General features: G+C 46.6%; 1 protein-coding gene across 8 annotated transcripts in view; it reads left to right on the top strand.

Moving 5' to 3' along the window:
* Nucleotides 1–16,258, top strand: part of SPECC1 (sperm antigen with calponin homology and coiled-coil domains 1) — a 203,412-nt gene that overhangs the window by 148,866 nt on the left and 38,288 nt on the right. For 5 of the 8 annotated variants that reach the window (XM_042256705.2, XM_042256704.2, XM_042256703.2 and 2 more), the window contains 4 exons: nucleotides 8,144–8,289; nucleotides 9,264–9,364; nucleotides 11,231–11,312; nucleotides 15,151–15,307. In XM_042256705.2, coding sequence (XP_042112639.1) covers nucleotides 8,144–8,289; nucleotides 9,264–9,364; nucleotides 11,231–11,312; nucleotides 15,151–15,307 — 486 coding nt within the window. Of the gene's footprint in view, nucleotides 1–1,315; nucleotides 2,981–8,143; nucleotides 8,290–9,263; nucleotides 9,365–11,230; nucleotides 11,313–15,150; nucleotides 15,308–16,258 lie in introns of those variants that run through there. The other 3 variants (XM_060395479.1, XM_060395478.1, XM_060395480.1) reach the window with 1 other exon arrangement.

Raw genomic sequence — 16,258 nt, 5'->3', positions numbered from 1 at the left:
AGGGACAGACCTCTCTGTGTGTCTGCTCTTACCGTGAAACTGTTAAAGCCATTGTTTGCAGGGGACTTACTCGATTTCTGCTGTACTTATTGTGTGACACCAGTGAGCAGCCATGGGGAACATCTTAAAGAGCTAAACACGCTGAAATGTCTGTGCACGATTAGCTGTGCCAGCTTCCAAACTAGGACATTTCAGGTGCGCGATGCGCCAGTCTGTGCTTCTGGTTCTTGCATTGCCGCCCCTGAAGCCAGCAGCATGCAGCCTGTCACTGCCAGCCTCCCTGGGGTCAGCTGTTAATTCTGTGTGCGCGCCTGCATTCTGACTTTGGTTGTGTGCCTCTGTGCGCCCTGTGTTGTTTTCACAGATGTAACATGTCACACTGCTTGCTGGGTGTCTGGGGCTGTCACTGGAAGGGAGGTGTGGGGCATTGGAGGTGTAGCTTCCTGGGTCCCTGGGATTGTCGACATGTCCAACCCCCTCCCCATCCCCACCTTGGGGAGAGGCCAGTTCTCAAGAGGATTCCCGCACACTTTCTGAGCAGACCTCACATTCATACCTCCAACTGTTGGGCTGCTGGCATTTTATTTGGCCCTCGGGGCAGAAACTGGTCCTCCAGTATCCCGGCAAGCATCACCCGTTCACTCGCACAGACATGCATTTTCATAGCTTAGCTTCGCAAGTGTGGCATCAGAGAAGCCGCCTGTAGTTCTGCAGAGCTGCGTCTGGCCTGCTGCCTGGCCCCGTCTACAGATTCACTTTGAAAAGTGGGCCAAGGGTGTGTGCCTCCCTGAAGCCTTTAACACTTGTGTGCCGTGCCAAGTCACTCAGTTGTGTCCGACTCTTTGCGACCCCATGAACTATAGCTCACCAAGCTCTTCTCACTGTCCATGGGGTTCTCCAGGCAATAATACTGGAATGGGTTGCCGTTCCCTTCTCCAGCACGTGTGTACACAGCACGTGTGTATCATAAAAGAAGTCCTTTTTCTTTTTTACTCTTAACTGTAGGACAGTAGAGGGACCCACAGGCCATTCTGTCAGGGGCCTGATGTGATTGGTCTCCGTCATCTCTGCCGACACCCTTGTCTGTCAGCAAAGGTCTAGTGGGAGGAGCCTGTTCATGGCATTCTTTCTGTCTGTAAGACCTCTTGACTTCTGCAAGGGATGGGAAAAGTCAAAATCTAGGTGTGCTGATCCTGTCCTGGATCTGAGCTGTGCCCCTGGACACTGCCAGCTATCAGTTCTTGTGTGTAGACTGCAGTCGTGTTACATGGAGTAACCCCTTTACCAGCCTGTGCCTCCTGTTTCTATCTTCCAGCTCCATGGTCTCTGTCAGCTAGCAGAGCAGGTGGAGGAGGAGAGGCCGCCCAGCCCTGCCGCGATGGGGAGCCACAGCCATTTCTGTGTGAGAGGGGGCATGTGTAGGGGAGGAATGCCCTTTTCATAAACAATCAAACGGTCTCCTTAGAACAGCCATTGTCTTGAACAGTCATTGCCAGGAAGTCTCTCTGCCTTTTTTTTTTTTGCATTTTGGAATCAACTCTGCACAAAGATGATCCTTCCCTTTGATTTTCCCCGTTTCTTCTCAGAAGATTCAGCAGTCTTTGAAGCACAAAATGAAATTGTTCTAAAAACAAAAGACAAAAAACACAAAGTACGAGTCTGTCGTGAAAACATTTTTTTAGAGGCAGCCAGGGTGCTGAGTTGGAGAAGGCAATGGCACCCCACTCCAGTACTCTTGCCTGGAAAATCCCATGGATGGAGGAGCCTGGTAGGCTGCAGTCCATGGGGTCGCTAAGAGTCGGACACGACTGAGCGACTTCACTTTCACTTTTCACTTTCATGCATTGGAGAAGGAAATGGCAACCCACTCCAGTATTCTTGCCTAGAGAATCCCAGGGACGGGGGAGCCTGGTGGGCTGCCGTCTATGGGGTCGCACAGAGTCAGACACGACTGAAGCGACTTAGCAGCAGCAGAGTGCTGAGTGAAGTCTGTGGCTTTGCATGTGCAGAGAGAACACAAACCAGGCCACACTCTACCCTTTGGAGTTTATTTTTATGCTTCCTTTTGAATACGGAATCCAATAAGCTTGAAATTAACACTAGTTTAGGTGAAATAGCTGTCCACGTGACGTCTCTGAAGAAGTTAGAAAGCCCTACTTCCCCCATGTCAAGCCTTGATTTCGCCTCTTCAAGCTGAGGTCTGACTTCCTCACCTAGTCCAGAACAAGCCACTGCCACGTGTTGGGCTGACTTCCAAAATCTCTTTGGGGTTCTGTTAGATGTTTGCTTGATCATAAAGGCTGTGGTTGAATCAGACACTTCCACGTGGTGACAGTGCTGATCAGAACTGCATTGAGAACTCACGAGCATTGGCAAAAGCCTCGTGAATAAGCTCACCTTGGAAACTAAAAGACTTTTCCAGTCCAGAATCGTGTAACTCAGAGGGATCCAAGGTTCAAAACGAGACTGTAAACTGTTGGAAGTGCATCCATTTGTGAAGATGTAAGACCAGGTCAGCAGCCTCCGCCAGGCAGAGACCACTGCATCCCTCGTGTGAGGAGCATCTGGACCATCAGCTACCGTATAGGAGACGAGACAAGATAGGACTTCCTGTCTGCTCCACAGAAACTTAGGCAAACTGGTCATCTCAGGAAGACGTTGGAGGGGGGGCGGGTCACTAGAAGACTCAACTTGAGAGGTCACTGTCCTCTCTGTAAGAATAGTTTCGATACCCGCTGGAATTGTCCTTGTGGGATAGGAATTTATATATCTGTAAGTTTACCTCGGACTGAAAGTCCTTACGATGATATAAAATTCACTTGCCTGGTGTTTTCAAATATAAACAAGAAAAACACAACCTCAGCTTCAAATGCGCAGCTGTCTCTGCCCCACATATTTTGATCTTTCTTGGGAGACTGTTGACTATTTTTATATATAAGTGTTTATGAAGTGCTAAATAAATATGTAATTATTTAGAAGAGTCTGTTGCCTGATTTTTCACCCCTGGCAGGACCTCCAGGTCACTTTGTTCCCAGTTTTCTGGCACGTGTAGTTTCAGAACTTAAAAGCCACATCAGATGACTAGAACCAAGGCAGAAGCAAAGCTGCATTTTCAGTACACTTTGTAGACAGGAGGTTGACTTTTAAGTGCAAATGATTTCATTATTGGAAATAAGAGGGCAAAGAGCAAAGATACTAATTTTGCATAAATGAGTTTTTAATTAAAAATTCTGAAGTATCGGAAATTACAGTACATGGAATTTGAGGTCCAGAGTTGTCTTGTTGAAATCTAAAAACAGATTGTTTGGTGATTGACTGTATTGGATTTCTTCTTAATTGTGAAGTATTATTTAGGTGAACTCATAATAAAATGGAAGTGTTAAACCCCTCTGGTAGCATCTTGGAAGGCAGTCAGTGTCAGCAGCGTTCTCCGCCCATGGAATTGAAATCCCACATTGACATCGTTCATTTCATCCATTTTCAGAAAAACTTTCCCAATACGCTCTTGTTCCTTTTTCTCTTAAGCTAGTTCCCCTTGAAGATATTTTCCTGCCCTTACGAGATTGCTAATAACACTCAGCCTTTCATTTTACATTGTCACCTTTTGTTTATTCTCTTGGTTTTATTGCATTCTCAAGGCAGAGGCTTTTCAATGTCTGAGTCTGTTTCTTGTCCTTTATTTACACATCTGTTCTCCCTCACGTGCAGTGAATCTCTTCACCTTACGCCGTGAGATCTGTCCGTGCGTCGGGGCCTGTTTTTGCCTATCACTTATTCTTGCTTCAGTGGATCCAAGTGTGTCAGGACCTGTTCTCTGCCCAGGATCAGTGTTTGGATTCTGCCTTCATCTGTGCTCACTCTGCCCAACCACTCTTGAAATCTTGTATCTTAAGCTAGAGGAGAGGCTCTTTAAGGTAAATCTCTGCGGAATGTCAGAGATAGAGGCGCTGAAAGAAATGTAGCAGAAAAGGTGCCAGCGAGGAAATTCACCAGTGTCCAGTTTTTTCTCTGTTTGGCGCAGGTGGCATGTGGGAGCTGGCTTTGGGGGTCTGTTTTGCTTGGTCGTTATCTGTTTTAGGCATGTCCTGTGGCTTTTTGTTACCGTCCTTTGTGCCGCGGATCAACCACCCTGGCCTCCTCAGATGGTCGTGTCTCAGTGTTGCTGATCTTTTGTGGGAGGAGTGCTCCGCGTGTCCTCCAGGTGCCGCTCCCCAGCTGGCCCTCCCTCTAGGACCAGGGCTGGGGAGGGAGTCGGTGGGCTGTCCTGCACCTTCACTCTCCTTGCAGAGGAATTAGGGTGAACTGGTAGTATTTTCTCTTCTTTCCCCACTCATTCTCTGTGTAGCTGAAATTCTTCACAGTCTGAGGCCTGTGCGTGCCATCAGTAGCTTCAGGGGCCAATGCAGGATTTTTATGAAATGTTCCTGTGGTTCTTAAATCGCCATGTTGCCCTGGTGGTTTTTATTGTCCTAGAAATGCTTACGTTGCAATTCAGAAGTGAAATTCAGAGGACACTTGACACCTGAGACAGAGTGCTTCCCGATTCCTGTCTCATGTGGATCTGCAGGCTTCTTTCAGAGTGTCTTGTGTATAACTGAAGATACAGTTTGGGATGAGTACCTTACAGGTGGAGATACGGGAGAGCAAAGACCTAGAGGAAGGACAAAGAGGAACAGAGCTCCAGACATCCAGGCTTTGGTCCGGAAACCAGGCAGGGTGCGGGGAGTCTGTGCAGCACCGGGAGGGCCTGGGCTGGGCTCCGTTCAGTAGCTGAGAAAAGAGCCATCATGAACAGATCATCAATGTGCCCAGTTGGCGGTCTTTACAAACCTTGATCTGGTGATTGTGAAGACAGCAGTGGTATAATGCGATGTTTCCCAAAAGTCATTAACATTTGAATATTTTAGAACTAATTGTACACAAGAACTCACATGTCCTTGGAGCAAAACTGACAGCAACGCCAAGCAGTGTCCTGTGTGATGGCACAAGAGCTGTAGAAAACCAACAGTGCCTAAAGATCCTGTTTCGTAACCTAGCAAGGAAAGTAGTGCATTAGGGAGGTTGCTCAGTCCTCAGTCCTGTCCGGCTCTTTGTGACCCTGTGGATTGTAGCCCACCAGGCTCCTCTGTCCCTGGGATTTCCCAGGCAAGAAGACTTCCCAGGTGGTTCAGCAGTGAAAAATCTGCCTGCCTCTGTAGATTACAGAGTTCTTACTCTTCCTCTGAACAGAGGAGAGGTCATATTTTGTTTATTGCTGTACTTGTTACTGGTTGATCCAAAACCATCTGAAGACAGCTGATGTCCCTGCCTAAGATTAAAGTGCTGATGAGATCAACAGCATTCTTAATGACTGTGTTCTGTAATTCTTCATTTCAGGCTTTGCTTTGTGGCTCCCAAGACACACACATGCACATACCCACACACATGCACACATGTGCAAACACATGCACACACATAGCCGTTACATAATGGGGTAGGTCTTTAGTCTCATAGCATCTCTAATCTACTTAAACTCCTTGCAGGGTTTCCTCACCCTACTTCTTGCTGGCCCAGCCCAGCAGACAAAGTACGGAGCGTTGCCCACCATCCCTGCAGGCAGGCGAGGTGGAAGTGGTTCCAGCATCCTTGCTACTCTTAGGCTTTGGAACGAGTCCTGTATCATCTGATGTTGTGAATCACATAGAAGCTTAAGTAGTTGAAGGGAACACCTCAGCAGAATGTCGGATTCCCCATTTTATTCTTATTAAATTATCAAGGAGTGAAATGAACATGGGCTTTTTAAAACAACCTTTTGTCGGGTGCCCTAAATCTCCCCAGTCCCTGAGAAGGCAGATCATGTACCTAGACAGCTAAGAAGGTGCCCACTTTCTCACATTCCTGAGAATGGCCAGGACAGAAATGAGAGGTTTTCCTCTGCCTGTACCTAACCTGATTGCACTTTTTCTGCATGTTCACCATCTGATTTTGTCCTATGTGACAAAACAGGGAAGGTAACCAAAACCAACCCTATTTGATGTAAAAAAAAAAAAAAAAACCTTACCAATTTCTGAAACACCTGATGATGTTGTTCCGTTGCTCAGTCATATCCAACTCTTTGTGACCCCATGGGCTGCAGCACTCCAGGCTTCCCTGTCCTTCACCATCTCCTAGAGCTTGCTCAAACTCATGTCCATTGAGTTGGTGATGCCATCCAACCATCTCATCTGTTGTCCCCTTCTCTTCCTGCCCTCAATCTTTCCCAGCATCAAGGTCTTTTCCAATGAGTCGGCTCTTTGCATCAGGTGGTCAAAGTATTGGAGCTTCAACATCAGTCTTTCCAATCAACGTTCAGAGTTGATTTCCTTTAGGACTGACTGGTTTGATCTCCTTGCAGTCCAAGGGACTCTCAAGAGTCTTCTCCAACACCACAATACGAAAGCATCAATTCTTCAGCACTCAGCCTTCTTTATGGTCCAGTCTCACATCCGTGCATGACTCTCTGATACTGACTTCACAGAAAAGTCATTTGTTAACTGATTTTTTTATTTTACCTCAAAAGAAGGTAAATACAAAAGTGTAGGGCAGTGTGATTTAAAGTGTGTTTTAAGTTCTGTTTTTCCTAAATTTATCCTACTCACATTAATTACAGAGCAACAGGAGGAAACTTTGAGAATCAAAGACAAGTCAGTTCAACCACGGAAGCTTCCAAGTAGCCAGATTTCTTTCAAAAAAGATCAGTAAATAAATATTTTAAACTTCCATTGACCTTTTTAAAATATGCTGCCAGAAGTATTCTGAGCTATTCTCATAAATTAGTCATCTTTTTGCAAAACAGCTGTAGCAATTTGATATAATAAAAAGAGCAGTGATTTAGAAATCGGAAGTTGGGCTGTGTCTTGGCTCACGCACAGGGAGGTTAAGTGACAAGCTAACATCCCCTGGATGAGGAAGATTGACCCAGACGGTCTGTCTTTAAGAGGCTCTTCCATGAGTCTGGGGGCTTGCCTGGTAGCTCAGCGGTAAAGAGTTTGCCTGCAATGCAGGAGACCTGGGTTTGATCCCTGGGTCAGGAAGATCCCCTGGAGGAGGAAATGGCAACCCACTCCAAGATTCTTACATGGGAAATCCCGTGGACAGGGGAGCCTGGCGGGCTACAGTCCATGGGGTCACAAAGAGTCGGACATGACTGAGCAACTAAACGACAGTCCGTGAGTCTGTGCTCCAGCTTGGAGACCACAGGGAAGACTGGCCACGATTGTGCAGGAGAGCTCAGGAGAACCACTGCCCCACAGGGAGTTGCAATATTGTTCCAGAGCATGGTTACCATTCCTGTTGCTAGGGGTGGGATGGTTCATGTGTGAGTCAGGACTCTGATGTTCCTGGAGATGGCAGCCTTGTGGGTTTAAGCAGAAGGGACTTGCAGGATTGCTGGGGGCCCCTCTGGAGAAACAGACCCAGGCCTAGCCTCCAGAAACAACTCTGGAAGTTACCACACACACAGCTGGGTTTCTAGGAGAGTGGCTGCCTCCCCTGAATGGGAACCTGACACCAGGAAGCTGCCGGCCCGGTCCGAAGCTGCCACCAGTTTCCAGCAGCGGGAGCACCTTGTCTCTGCTTCCGTCCGTCTCAGCGTAGTGAATGCCCTGTGCCCTGCCTCTCGTCCACAACTCAGGAGTCTACATCTGGCCCAGTCTTCCTGGCCAGTAGGGTCTAAGCCCTTACCTGAGATCTTCCCTGCAGGGGGTGGGCTCCTGAGGTGTCATCTTTCCAGCCTCTGTGCATCAGGTGGGGATTGGAATTCATACAACTCACCAACCTGTTGTATCCACCGTGGACAGTAAGATAACTATTTCATGATAAATAACAGTTGTTTTTTTATATATTTATAGTTTACAGAGTAGACATAAATCCTTTTCATTTAGAGCTCACATCAAGTCACTCCATATATAAAAATGCTGTCTCTGGCCATTCCTGAGAAAATGTCTTTGATAAAAATTGAGTGGTTATTTCCTGGAGATGCAAAGCTAATTCAGAGATTAGGATTTTCAGTTTGGGTTTCTCCTCCCAGACTCATTCTTCTCTGCGTTGGCTGTTTTCATCTGTGTCCTTCCCCGAATGGGTACGTCCTCCAGCTTTTCAACCTGATTTACTCTTTGCCGTGCAGACCAGTGAAGGAAGAGCCCGAGCCCTCGGAGGCGGATGCTCCTGGCCGGTGGCCCAGCACCTACATGAACAGGACTCCTCCAACACCTTCAGAGTCTGCAACCACCGTGAAGTCCCTCATCAAGTCATTTGACTTGGGACGACCAGGTATTGTGTCATTTTGTTTGATAAGCAAAACTCAAATTCAGACCATAGCCTCATGGATCCAGCCTGTCTCCGCTGCCCTGGCCCCACATTGGTGCAACCAGGGGTCCCTTCTCAGACTATCCACGTGCAGACATGGTATGCAGTGCTCGCTGAGGCTGCATGAGACGACAGAGGGGAGTTGGCTCTTCTCTCCTCCCAAACTTCCCTTCAGCTCCTGCCGCACCCCTTTCCTTTTCTTCCTCTCTGTCCATTAAATCCAGGTCACCGCTGGTTGCCTTTTTACCATCTCATGAGGATTAGCAGGGTTGGCCAGAGGCTTGTCTCCTGGGAAAGGAGGCGCTGGTTCCATGCATTGGGCTGTCTGGCTGGCGCCTAATACAATCTGTCATTCCTGATTGTGGGATATTCCCAGCTTTTCCTGGAAATGTCTCCCTGACCCACAGCTCACTTTTGTTTGCCATTATCTGCATATGAGAAAAACGGATCTCTACATTGTCTACCCTGAATTTTCATGAGCACTGTTCTTAGAAGGAACCTGTATCCAAAACACACTATATGTCTTCCCTTGATTGCATCAAATATGCTCATTGTACCAGGGGCCAGAGTAACAGCCAGTCCTAGGACACTGTGTCTGCTGAAACAGTTTGCGGCTGAATTGGATTAAGATGAGCCTGCCGAGACGGGATAATACGAAGGCCCAGTGACATTTGATTGTGAAGGTGGAAAAGGAAAGAACAGTGTGGTTTGTCTAAGAGTGTCTTCTTGCCCGTGGCTGCCTGGTTACCTGTACATTCTCCTGCTCCTCATGTGTCCTTGACTAAGACCAGCCCCTATCTAGTTAACCCCTGACTCACTCCCCAGTTCAGCATGAGTCTAGACCAGAAGAGGGTGAAAGAGCATCCACAAGGCAGGAAGTATTATTTGCTGTTTTGAACTGGAACAGCCTAGAAACATCCTGTCTCTTTTCTTGGCAGGTGGAGCTGGGCAGAATATTTCTGTCCACAAGACCCCCCGCAGTCCCCTGAGTGGGATCCCTGTGAGGACGCCCCCAGCTGCCGCTGTTTCTCCAATGCAGGTATTGGTGCCCACAGAGTGCAGGTGGGAGCCTGTGTCACGTAGTAAGCCAGGCAACAAAAGGGTACCCAGTTCGTTTATTTTTTGAGGTACATTGATCATCTTTTTTGTTTATTTATTTATTAATTTTTGCCGTGCCACGTGGCATGTGGGATCTTAGTTCCCTGACCAGGAATCAAACCCAGGCCCCCTGCAGTTTAAGTGATGAGTCTTAGCCACTGGACTGCCAGGGAAGTTTCTGAATATTGTTTTTAATAGGCCTAAAATAATAATAATGAAGCTTTCATCAAAAATTCTGCTCCAGTGCCTGGTGAGGGTCTGAGAGAGATGCTGTAAGCATCATACAGTTTTGTTGATGCCTCTTTCTTGGTTTTCCATAAGATGACACTGTCAAAGTTTTCAGTTAAGTGAAGATTGTGTTTTTTATACTAGAGTGGACATTGATCTTTTTCTCAAATAATTTTTTTTAATGCCCAGAGAGAGTGCTTGCAATTTATAAATTCTTAAGGGTTCACTGCGTTAACCCTGTGTTGTGTTTGCCATCTCCTAAAGGTCTCAGACCAAAACTCCCTGGTATTTCTAAGACCAGGGCTTTTGATGTCACTAGCAGCACTCAGGGTTCTGCCTCTATGGAGCTGAGGTTGATGTACTTGTCAACAAGCTCTGTTGTCTGACATCCTTGGTAGTACGTCTGTTGTTTGGGATCTCTTATGCTTTAAAAGGAAAGTTTTATTTTATTTTTTTACTTTTTCATCCTTGAAGGTAATTCCTACCACCTTCTATGTAAAACCAAATACAAGTTATTTATTTTTTATGATAATCATTGTTTATTTAATACAAGTAAAAGAGGTCATTTTTCATGCTTCATATTCACCTGTTTGTATTGAGCTATAACAAAAGTTTGCTGGTAGATGTTTAACAACTGGCTGTTTAGGAGAAAGAGCCCTGATTTGTGGCGTTTGCCAGTTTCTCTGATGTCAGTGTTCCCATCATTGCCGATTTCTTTATCCACTCATCTGTTAATAGACATTAGGGTTGTTGCCACATCTTGGCTAATGTGAATAATGTTACAGTGAACACGGGTGTGCAAATATCCCTTCAAGACCCTGTTTTGTGTTCCTTGGGTAACCACCCAGAAGTGATATTGCTGGATCACGTGGTAGTTCTGTTTTTATGTTTTTGAGCAACCTTCCTGCTGTTTTCCATATCACCTGCCTGGTTTTACATTCCCACCAACAGTACACAAGTGTTCTGATTTCTCACATCCTCACCAATGCTTGTTTTTTCTATGGTTGTTTCCTGCAATGACCATCCTCACAGGGGTGAGGTGATACCTCATTGTGGTTTTTATTTGCATTTTCCTAATGACTAGTGATATGGAACATCTTTGCGTGTGCCTGTTGGCCATTAAAAAAACAGTATGTTTACACACGTCCTTGAATATACATAGAATATTCCAGGAAGATGTTCACAGATGTGATGAGTAATAGTTGCCCCGGGGAGAAGTGGGTGATGGGAGCGAAAGGGAGACTGTGCTTTCACTCCGTGTCCTTTCTGTTCCTTTTGAGGATCCTGCCAATTGCATCTCAGCCCACTCCCATATTCTTGCCTGGAGCATCCCAAGGACAGAGGAGCCTGGCAGGCTGCCGTCCACGGGGTCGCAAAGATTCGGACATGACTGAGCAACTGAGCAAGCTTGCATGCATGCACTTCAGTTGCATTCATTACCTGTCCAGTTAAAGCAGTTGTTTTAAAAGGCACCTCCTGGTGATTCTAATGAGCTTGAGAACTGTTGTATGTACACACACAAGCACATACACACACCACTTGTTCCTGGTGTGACCCGTGTGATGCCTTTTGGTTTCAGAGACATTCTGCCTTCAGCGGTACTCGGCCGGCCAGCAAAGGAGTGACTCAACGCTTGGATCTCCCAGACCTTCCCCTCTCAGGTAAATCACTGTAGCACATTATTGGCCAGAGACATATTAATACATCTTTTGTTACCCAAATGTTATTGACCACAGTGTTTCAGTATTCACTTACATAACAAATTGCCTGCTACGGGCGATTTTCTGTGAAAATCCCCGGTCACTAAAGAGTTAAATAGAAAGTGCTTTTGACTTATGTGTTGTAAGGTGAACTTTTCTTCTCTCCTTTGCATGAAACTGAGCTTAGAAAAAGAATCAGGGGCGTTTGTTGCAAATGATTCAAACTCTGAAATGTGTATTTATGGCCGTGAGATCCCAGCTGTGTCCTGCTGGCTACAGGGTGCCTGAGTCTGGGAGAAATGTCAAGCTCTGGAGGTCTTTTGCTTGTTTTATTAAATCTAAAGAGCATATCTCATCTTTAAAAGTAACTATTTTGAGAAAAACTCTTATCTTCAGAGCTATTGCTCCCACAATTCCTAATATATGCCTGAGATCTTTGAGTGTAGACCTTTTCTGTTTTCATGCCTAAATTTTTAAATTTTAAAAATTTAAATCCCCATGATGAAGCACCGCTGTGTCAGCAGGCCTCACGTGTCCCATTTTTGCTCCTTCTGCACCTGCCATGCCAATGGCTGATGTGAGGGAGCCATGGAGCGGGGACTGGGGCAGACAGCATGGACTTGAACCTTGGCCCCACCACTTAACAATCTGGCTCTGGCCTGGTAATCCCAGCCCCCGGTGCTGTGGTTCCCTCGTCTCTGAGACAGAAGTCCTGTGGTCTGCCTCTGGGATGGCTTGGAGGATTGAGTGAACCCAGCCAGGCTGGTGCCAGAGCCTCGGAGGGACTGACTTTTGCCACCTGCCAGAGCCTCAAGACCTTGGCCGGGGTTGCCATCGTACAGAATGTACACTGAGAGACGGATACATGTGTGTGAGGTCACTGCTGGGAAGAAACACAGAAAGAACACTGACTACCTGGCTCTTCATGCATGGAAAAAGGAGTTGTTGTTCAGTCGCTAAGTCGTGTCCGGCTCTTTTGATCCCATGGACTGCAGCACGCCAAGCTTCCCTGTCCTTCACCATCTCCCAGAGTTTGCTCAAACTCATGTCCATTGAGTCGATGATGTCATCCAACCATCTCGTCCTCTGTTGCCCCCTTCTCCTCCTGCCCTCAATCTTTCCCAGCATCAGGATCTTTTTCAATGAGTCGGATCTTTTTCAATGAGTCGGATCTTCGCATCAGCTGGTCAAAGTATCCCTCAGCTTCAGCACCAGTCCTTCCAATGAATGTTCAGGGTTGATTTCCTTTAGGATTGACTGATTTGATCTCCTTGTAATCCAGGGAAGAAGGAGAGAAAGCCAGAAACCTAGACCACATAGAGAGAAATCCTTTATTTCTAAGTGTAAAACAGTTTCTGTGACACTGAATAAAAAAGGAAACCCACTCTTCTCATTTTTGATCATTTTCAAGCACAGATTTATCCGTAAAACGGTTGCTTCGGTGACTGTAAACTCTTTTACCTCACCAACTTATTTTTTTCCCTTCTGAATTTTGTTTTCTTTTTTCTTGGATTTAATAAGATTTTATTTCAGCCTTAGATAAACACTGACATTGAGAATTTAAAGATGACCTTGGCCCTTTCCTTGCATTTTACAAGTGAGAGGCTCAGGCCCTAAAGAGCGTAATCAATTTACAAGAGCCGCACATTGCTTGTGAGGAGCTCAAGGACAGGAAGGACTTTCCCTGACTCTTGTGCCACGTTGCCTTCTGTGATGAGGCTGATGATCACTCCGATTAGCAACTTCATAAAGAAGTGTGCATGGTTCATGTAGGACTTTGGGTTGTCATAATGACTCCCAGGAAGAGGGGAGTGGTGGCCAGAGACCATGGGTAGTCCAGAGTCAGAGGAGTAAGGAGTCCAGAGGGGGCATCCATGTTGAGTTCTTCACACTTGCTACATACCATGAAGTAGGAATAACTCAGTTATAAGCTCAGTGCTGCCTGTGTTATTTTTTTTTTATTGTGATAAAATATCTGTGGCTTCTCAGATGGCTCAGTGGTAAAGAATCCGCCTGCCAATGCAGGAGACGTGGGTTCAATCCCTGGGTCAGCAAGATCCCCAGAGGAGGGCATGGTAACCCACTCTAGTATTCTTGCTGGGAAATCCCATGGACAGAGGAGCCTGGTGGGCTACCATCCATGAGGTTGCAAAGAGTGGGACACTACTGAGGGACTATACACACATACATAAACACATACAAAATACCTGTAACGTGAGGTTTACCATCTGAACTGTTTTTAAGTGCGTTAGGTGATCTTTTATTGTTAGTATTGACATCTCTGTTCCTCCAGCTTTAGAATTTCCCTTTTGTAGATAAACTATTCTTTTCATTGACAAGATAAATACTGACACTGAGATTGCCCGGAAGTAGTAACTCATCCTCAGCTCCCCTCTTTCTCTCCTCCCTCCCTCCACCCTGCAGGCACCTTGTCCACCTGCAAGATTGTTTACTTGGCTCAGAAAGGCCCGCACCCTGGAAATGGCCTGCTTTCCAGCCAGCTGTGCAGCGTCATGTCCCTAGAAGCTGCAGGACCAGGGTTAATGCACTGTTTTTTGTTGTTCCCTTTAGTGATGTAAATGCTGTGATTCTCTGCTCTTCCCAGCTCATTAGCCACACTCCCAACCTGACCACCATAATTGATGCTAATAGCTATACAAGTGTTGTTTTCCCCACTGTTTATGGCGTCGAAGGAGGGGACCATGGGCTCGGCCTGGTCGCTGGCTGCTTGTGGCATCGAGCAGGTGACCAGGTTCCCATTCCCGAGTCATCTGTATGTCCAGCTAGACAGTTGCAGGAGTCTTCTCCCGATCTATACCTCAATGGTCCTCTAGGAAATAGCCTCAAGGGGGTTCAGCCTGTTTCCTTAGCTATTTTGCCTCAGACTATAGTGACAGCAGAGACGAGCCTCAGAAGAAATGTTCTCACTGATTCCTAGAGAGCCAGGACCTGTGGCTGGCATGGCGTCCTGTCCTGTGAAGTGGGCCTCATTCCTGGTGCCCAGCGTTTCTGCCTGATGACCTACCAGGCGTCTTCCTGTCACACCCTCCCCCAAGTGCCCATCAGTAGAACATGGGCTTTTCCTGGGGACAGGCTGGCCTGGTGGCCCTGACCCTGTGCACCTGCGGAGGCTCTTAGGAGCAGGGCCTCTGGTCAGTGCGCTGCTGGTGCCATCCTGAAGCTCAGAGTAACTGTTGAACAAGGGCAGCTTGGCATTGGTCCCTGTGGATCATGGAGCTGGTCCTGCCTGGAGAGTCCTTTCTAGAAAACACCGTGTCCCTATTCGCATTTTTATCACCCAGCCTAGAACATGTTATGTGTGTATCTCTATCCGAATCTGGGGCGTGGTAAAGAACCAGCCCGCCAACAATGCAGGAGACAAGAGACGTGGGTTCAATTCCTGGGTCGGGAAGATCCCCTGGAGGAGGGCATGCAACCCACTCCCATATTATTGCATGGAGAATCCCGTGGACAGAGCCGCCTGGTGGGCTACAGTCCGTGGGGTCGCGCAAAGTCAGACACGGCTGACGTGACCCAGCACATGGAGATGATTTCCAGTGCTGTCTTGGTTTCAGGTGTGCCACACAGTGATTCAGTATCTGTTGTGTGTTCTTTCATACAATTTTAGAGAAGTGTAGCTGGTGTACAGTGTGTGCTGGTTTCAGGTGTGCTGCACAGTGACTCGGTGCCTGTTGTGTGCTTGTACACAACACTGACGTGAGGACTGAGTGTACTGGACAGTGTGACCTTTCGGGTCTCTCCTCCTCCAGGACCAGTAATCATATTGTTGTCCCCACAGATCTCCTGAAGGGAAGAGCTGAGGACTTGAAGCCAAACCCTTATCTCCGCAAGAGCCCCTCTCTTGAGTCCCTAAGCAGACCCCCTTCTCTGGCCTTCGGGGGCTCCAGGCTGCTGGGCACCTCCCCTGGGGGCTGGAAGCCACAGAGCAAACTCAGGTACCCATCAGAGCCTGTACCTCTCACCTTTGCAGCACCACACCAGCTATTCTGGCAATTTATAAGGCTCCGGCCAGAAGTATCTTCCTTCTGTCCTTTCACACTTCTCCTCCTCGGTCCACCCTCCCCTGAGGTTGCAGCCCACTCCCGGTAGCACAGACACCCCCTTTTCGGCCTGTGCTGTCTGACCTCCATTTGTATTTAATTCCCTGCTGCACACTGTGTGTGCTTTTGCCTCACTTGGGCTGTAATTTAGTGGACAGCAAATACTTCATCCTGACGCTTGGATCGCTCTTAGCCCCTCGTGTTGTGCTGCACAGAGCCGCTCACTCAGTAAATATTTACGAATAGGCAGGTGGATAAATGCACAAAATTGGCTACTTGAGGAGTAATGGCTTTTTAACAAACATTAGAACTACCATTATGAGTATTAGAAAAGGGTTTTATAAAAGTCTGAACACCTCAGTTCAGCCATTGTCAAATCTTTGGGTGTGGTCTGTTTCTGGACCCAAATAGATGAAGTCATATCTTTCAGAGGTTTAATTTAAAGCCCCAGTTGTTACGTTTCTGTCTTGTTTATATGCAGGGGATTTAAATAATCAAAACAGGTTTTCAGGACCAGAATTAGTGCTATCCCAAAATTATTTTTTTTGCACCAGAAATGCATACAAACAGACTATGTGTATTTTTCCATGCTATTTATATTATACCTTCATCATAAAAGATTAGATTAGTGAGGTTAGTTTATTATTTCAATTTTATATTCATGTCATTGAGATGAGCCAATAATAGAATAGAAATTTACTTTGGTAATTTTCGTATTTATTATTGCAGTCATGTCTATTTTCTTCTTTTTTTTTTTTTTTAAGAAAACTGGTAAATGTTTCGTTTATTGAGACACTCTTTTCCAAGCCTTCATTTTAGTCTTCCCTAATTTGTCATGCCTAGAAA

The sequence above is a fragment of the Ovis aries genome, chromosome 11 (assembly GCF_016772045.2).
Source record: "Ovis aries strain OAR_USU_Benz2616 breed Rambouillet chromosome 11, ARS-UI_Ramb_v3.0, whole genome shotgun sequence".
Classification (NCBI taxonomy): Eukaryota; Metazoa; Chordata; class Mammalia; order Artiodactyla; family Bovidae; genus Ovis; species Ovis aries.
Note: the sequence above shows the minus strand (reverse complement) of the source record. Positions and strands in the feature narration are given on the sequence as shown.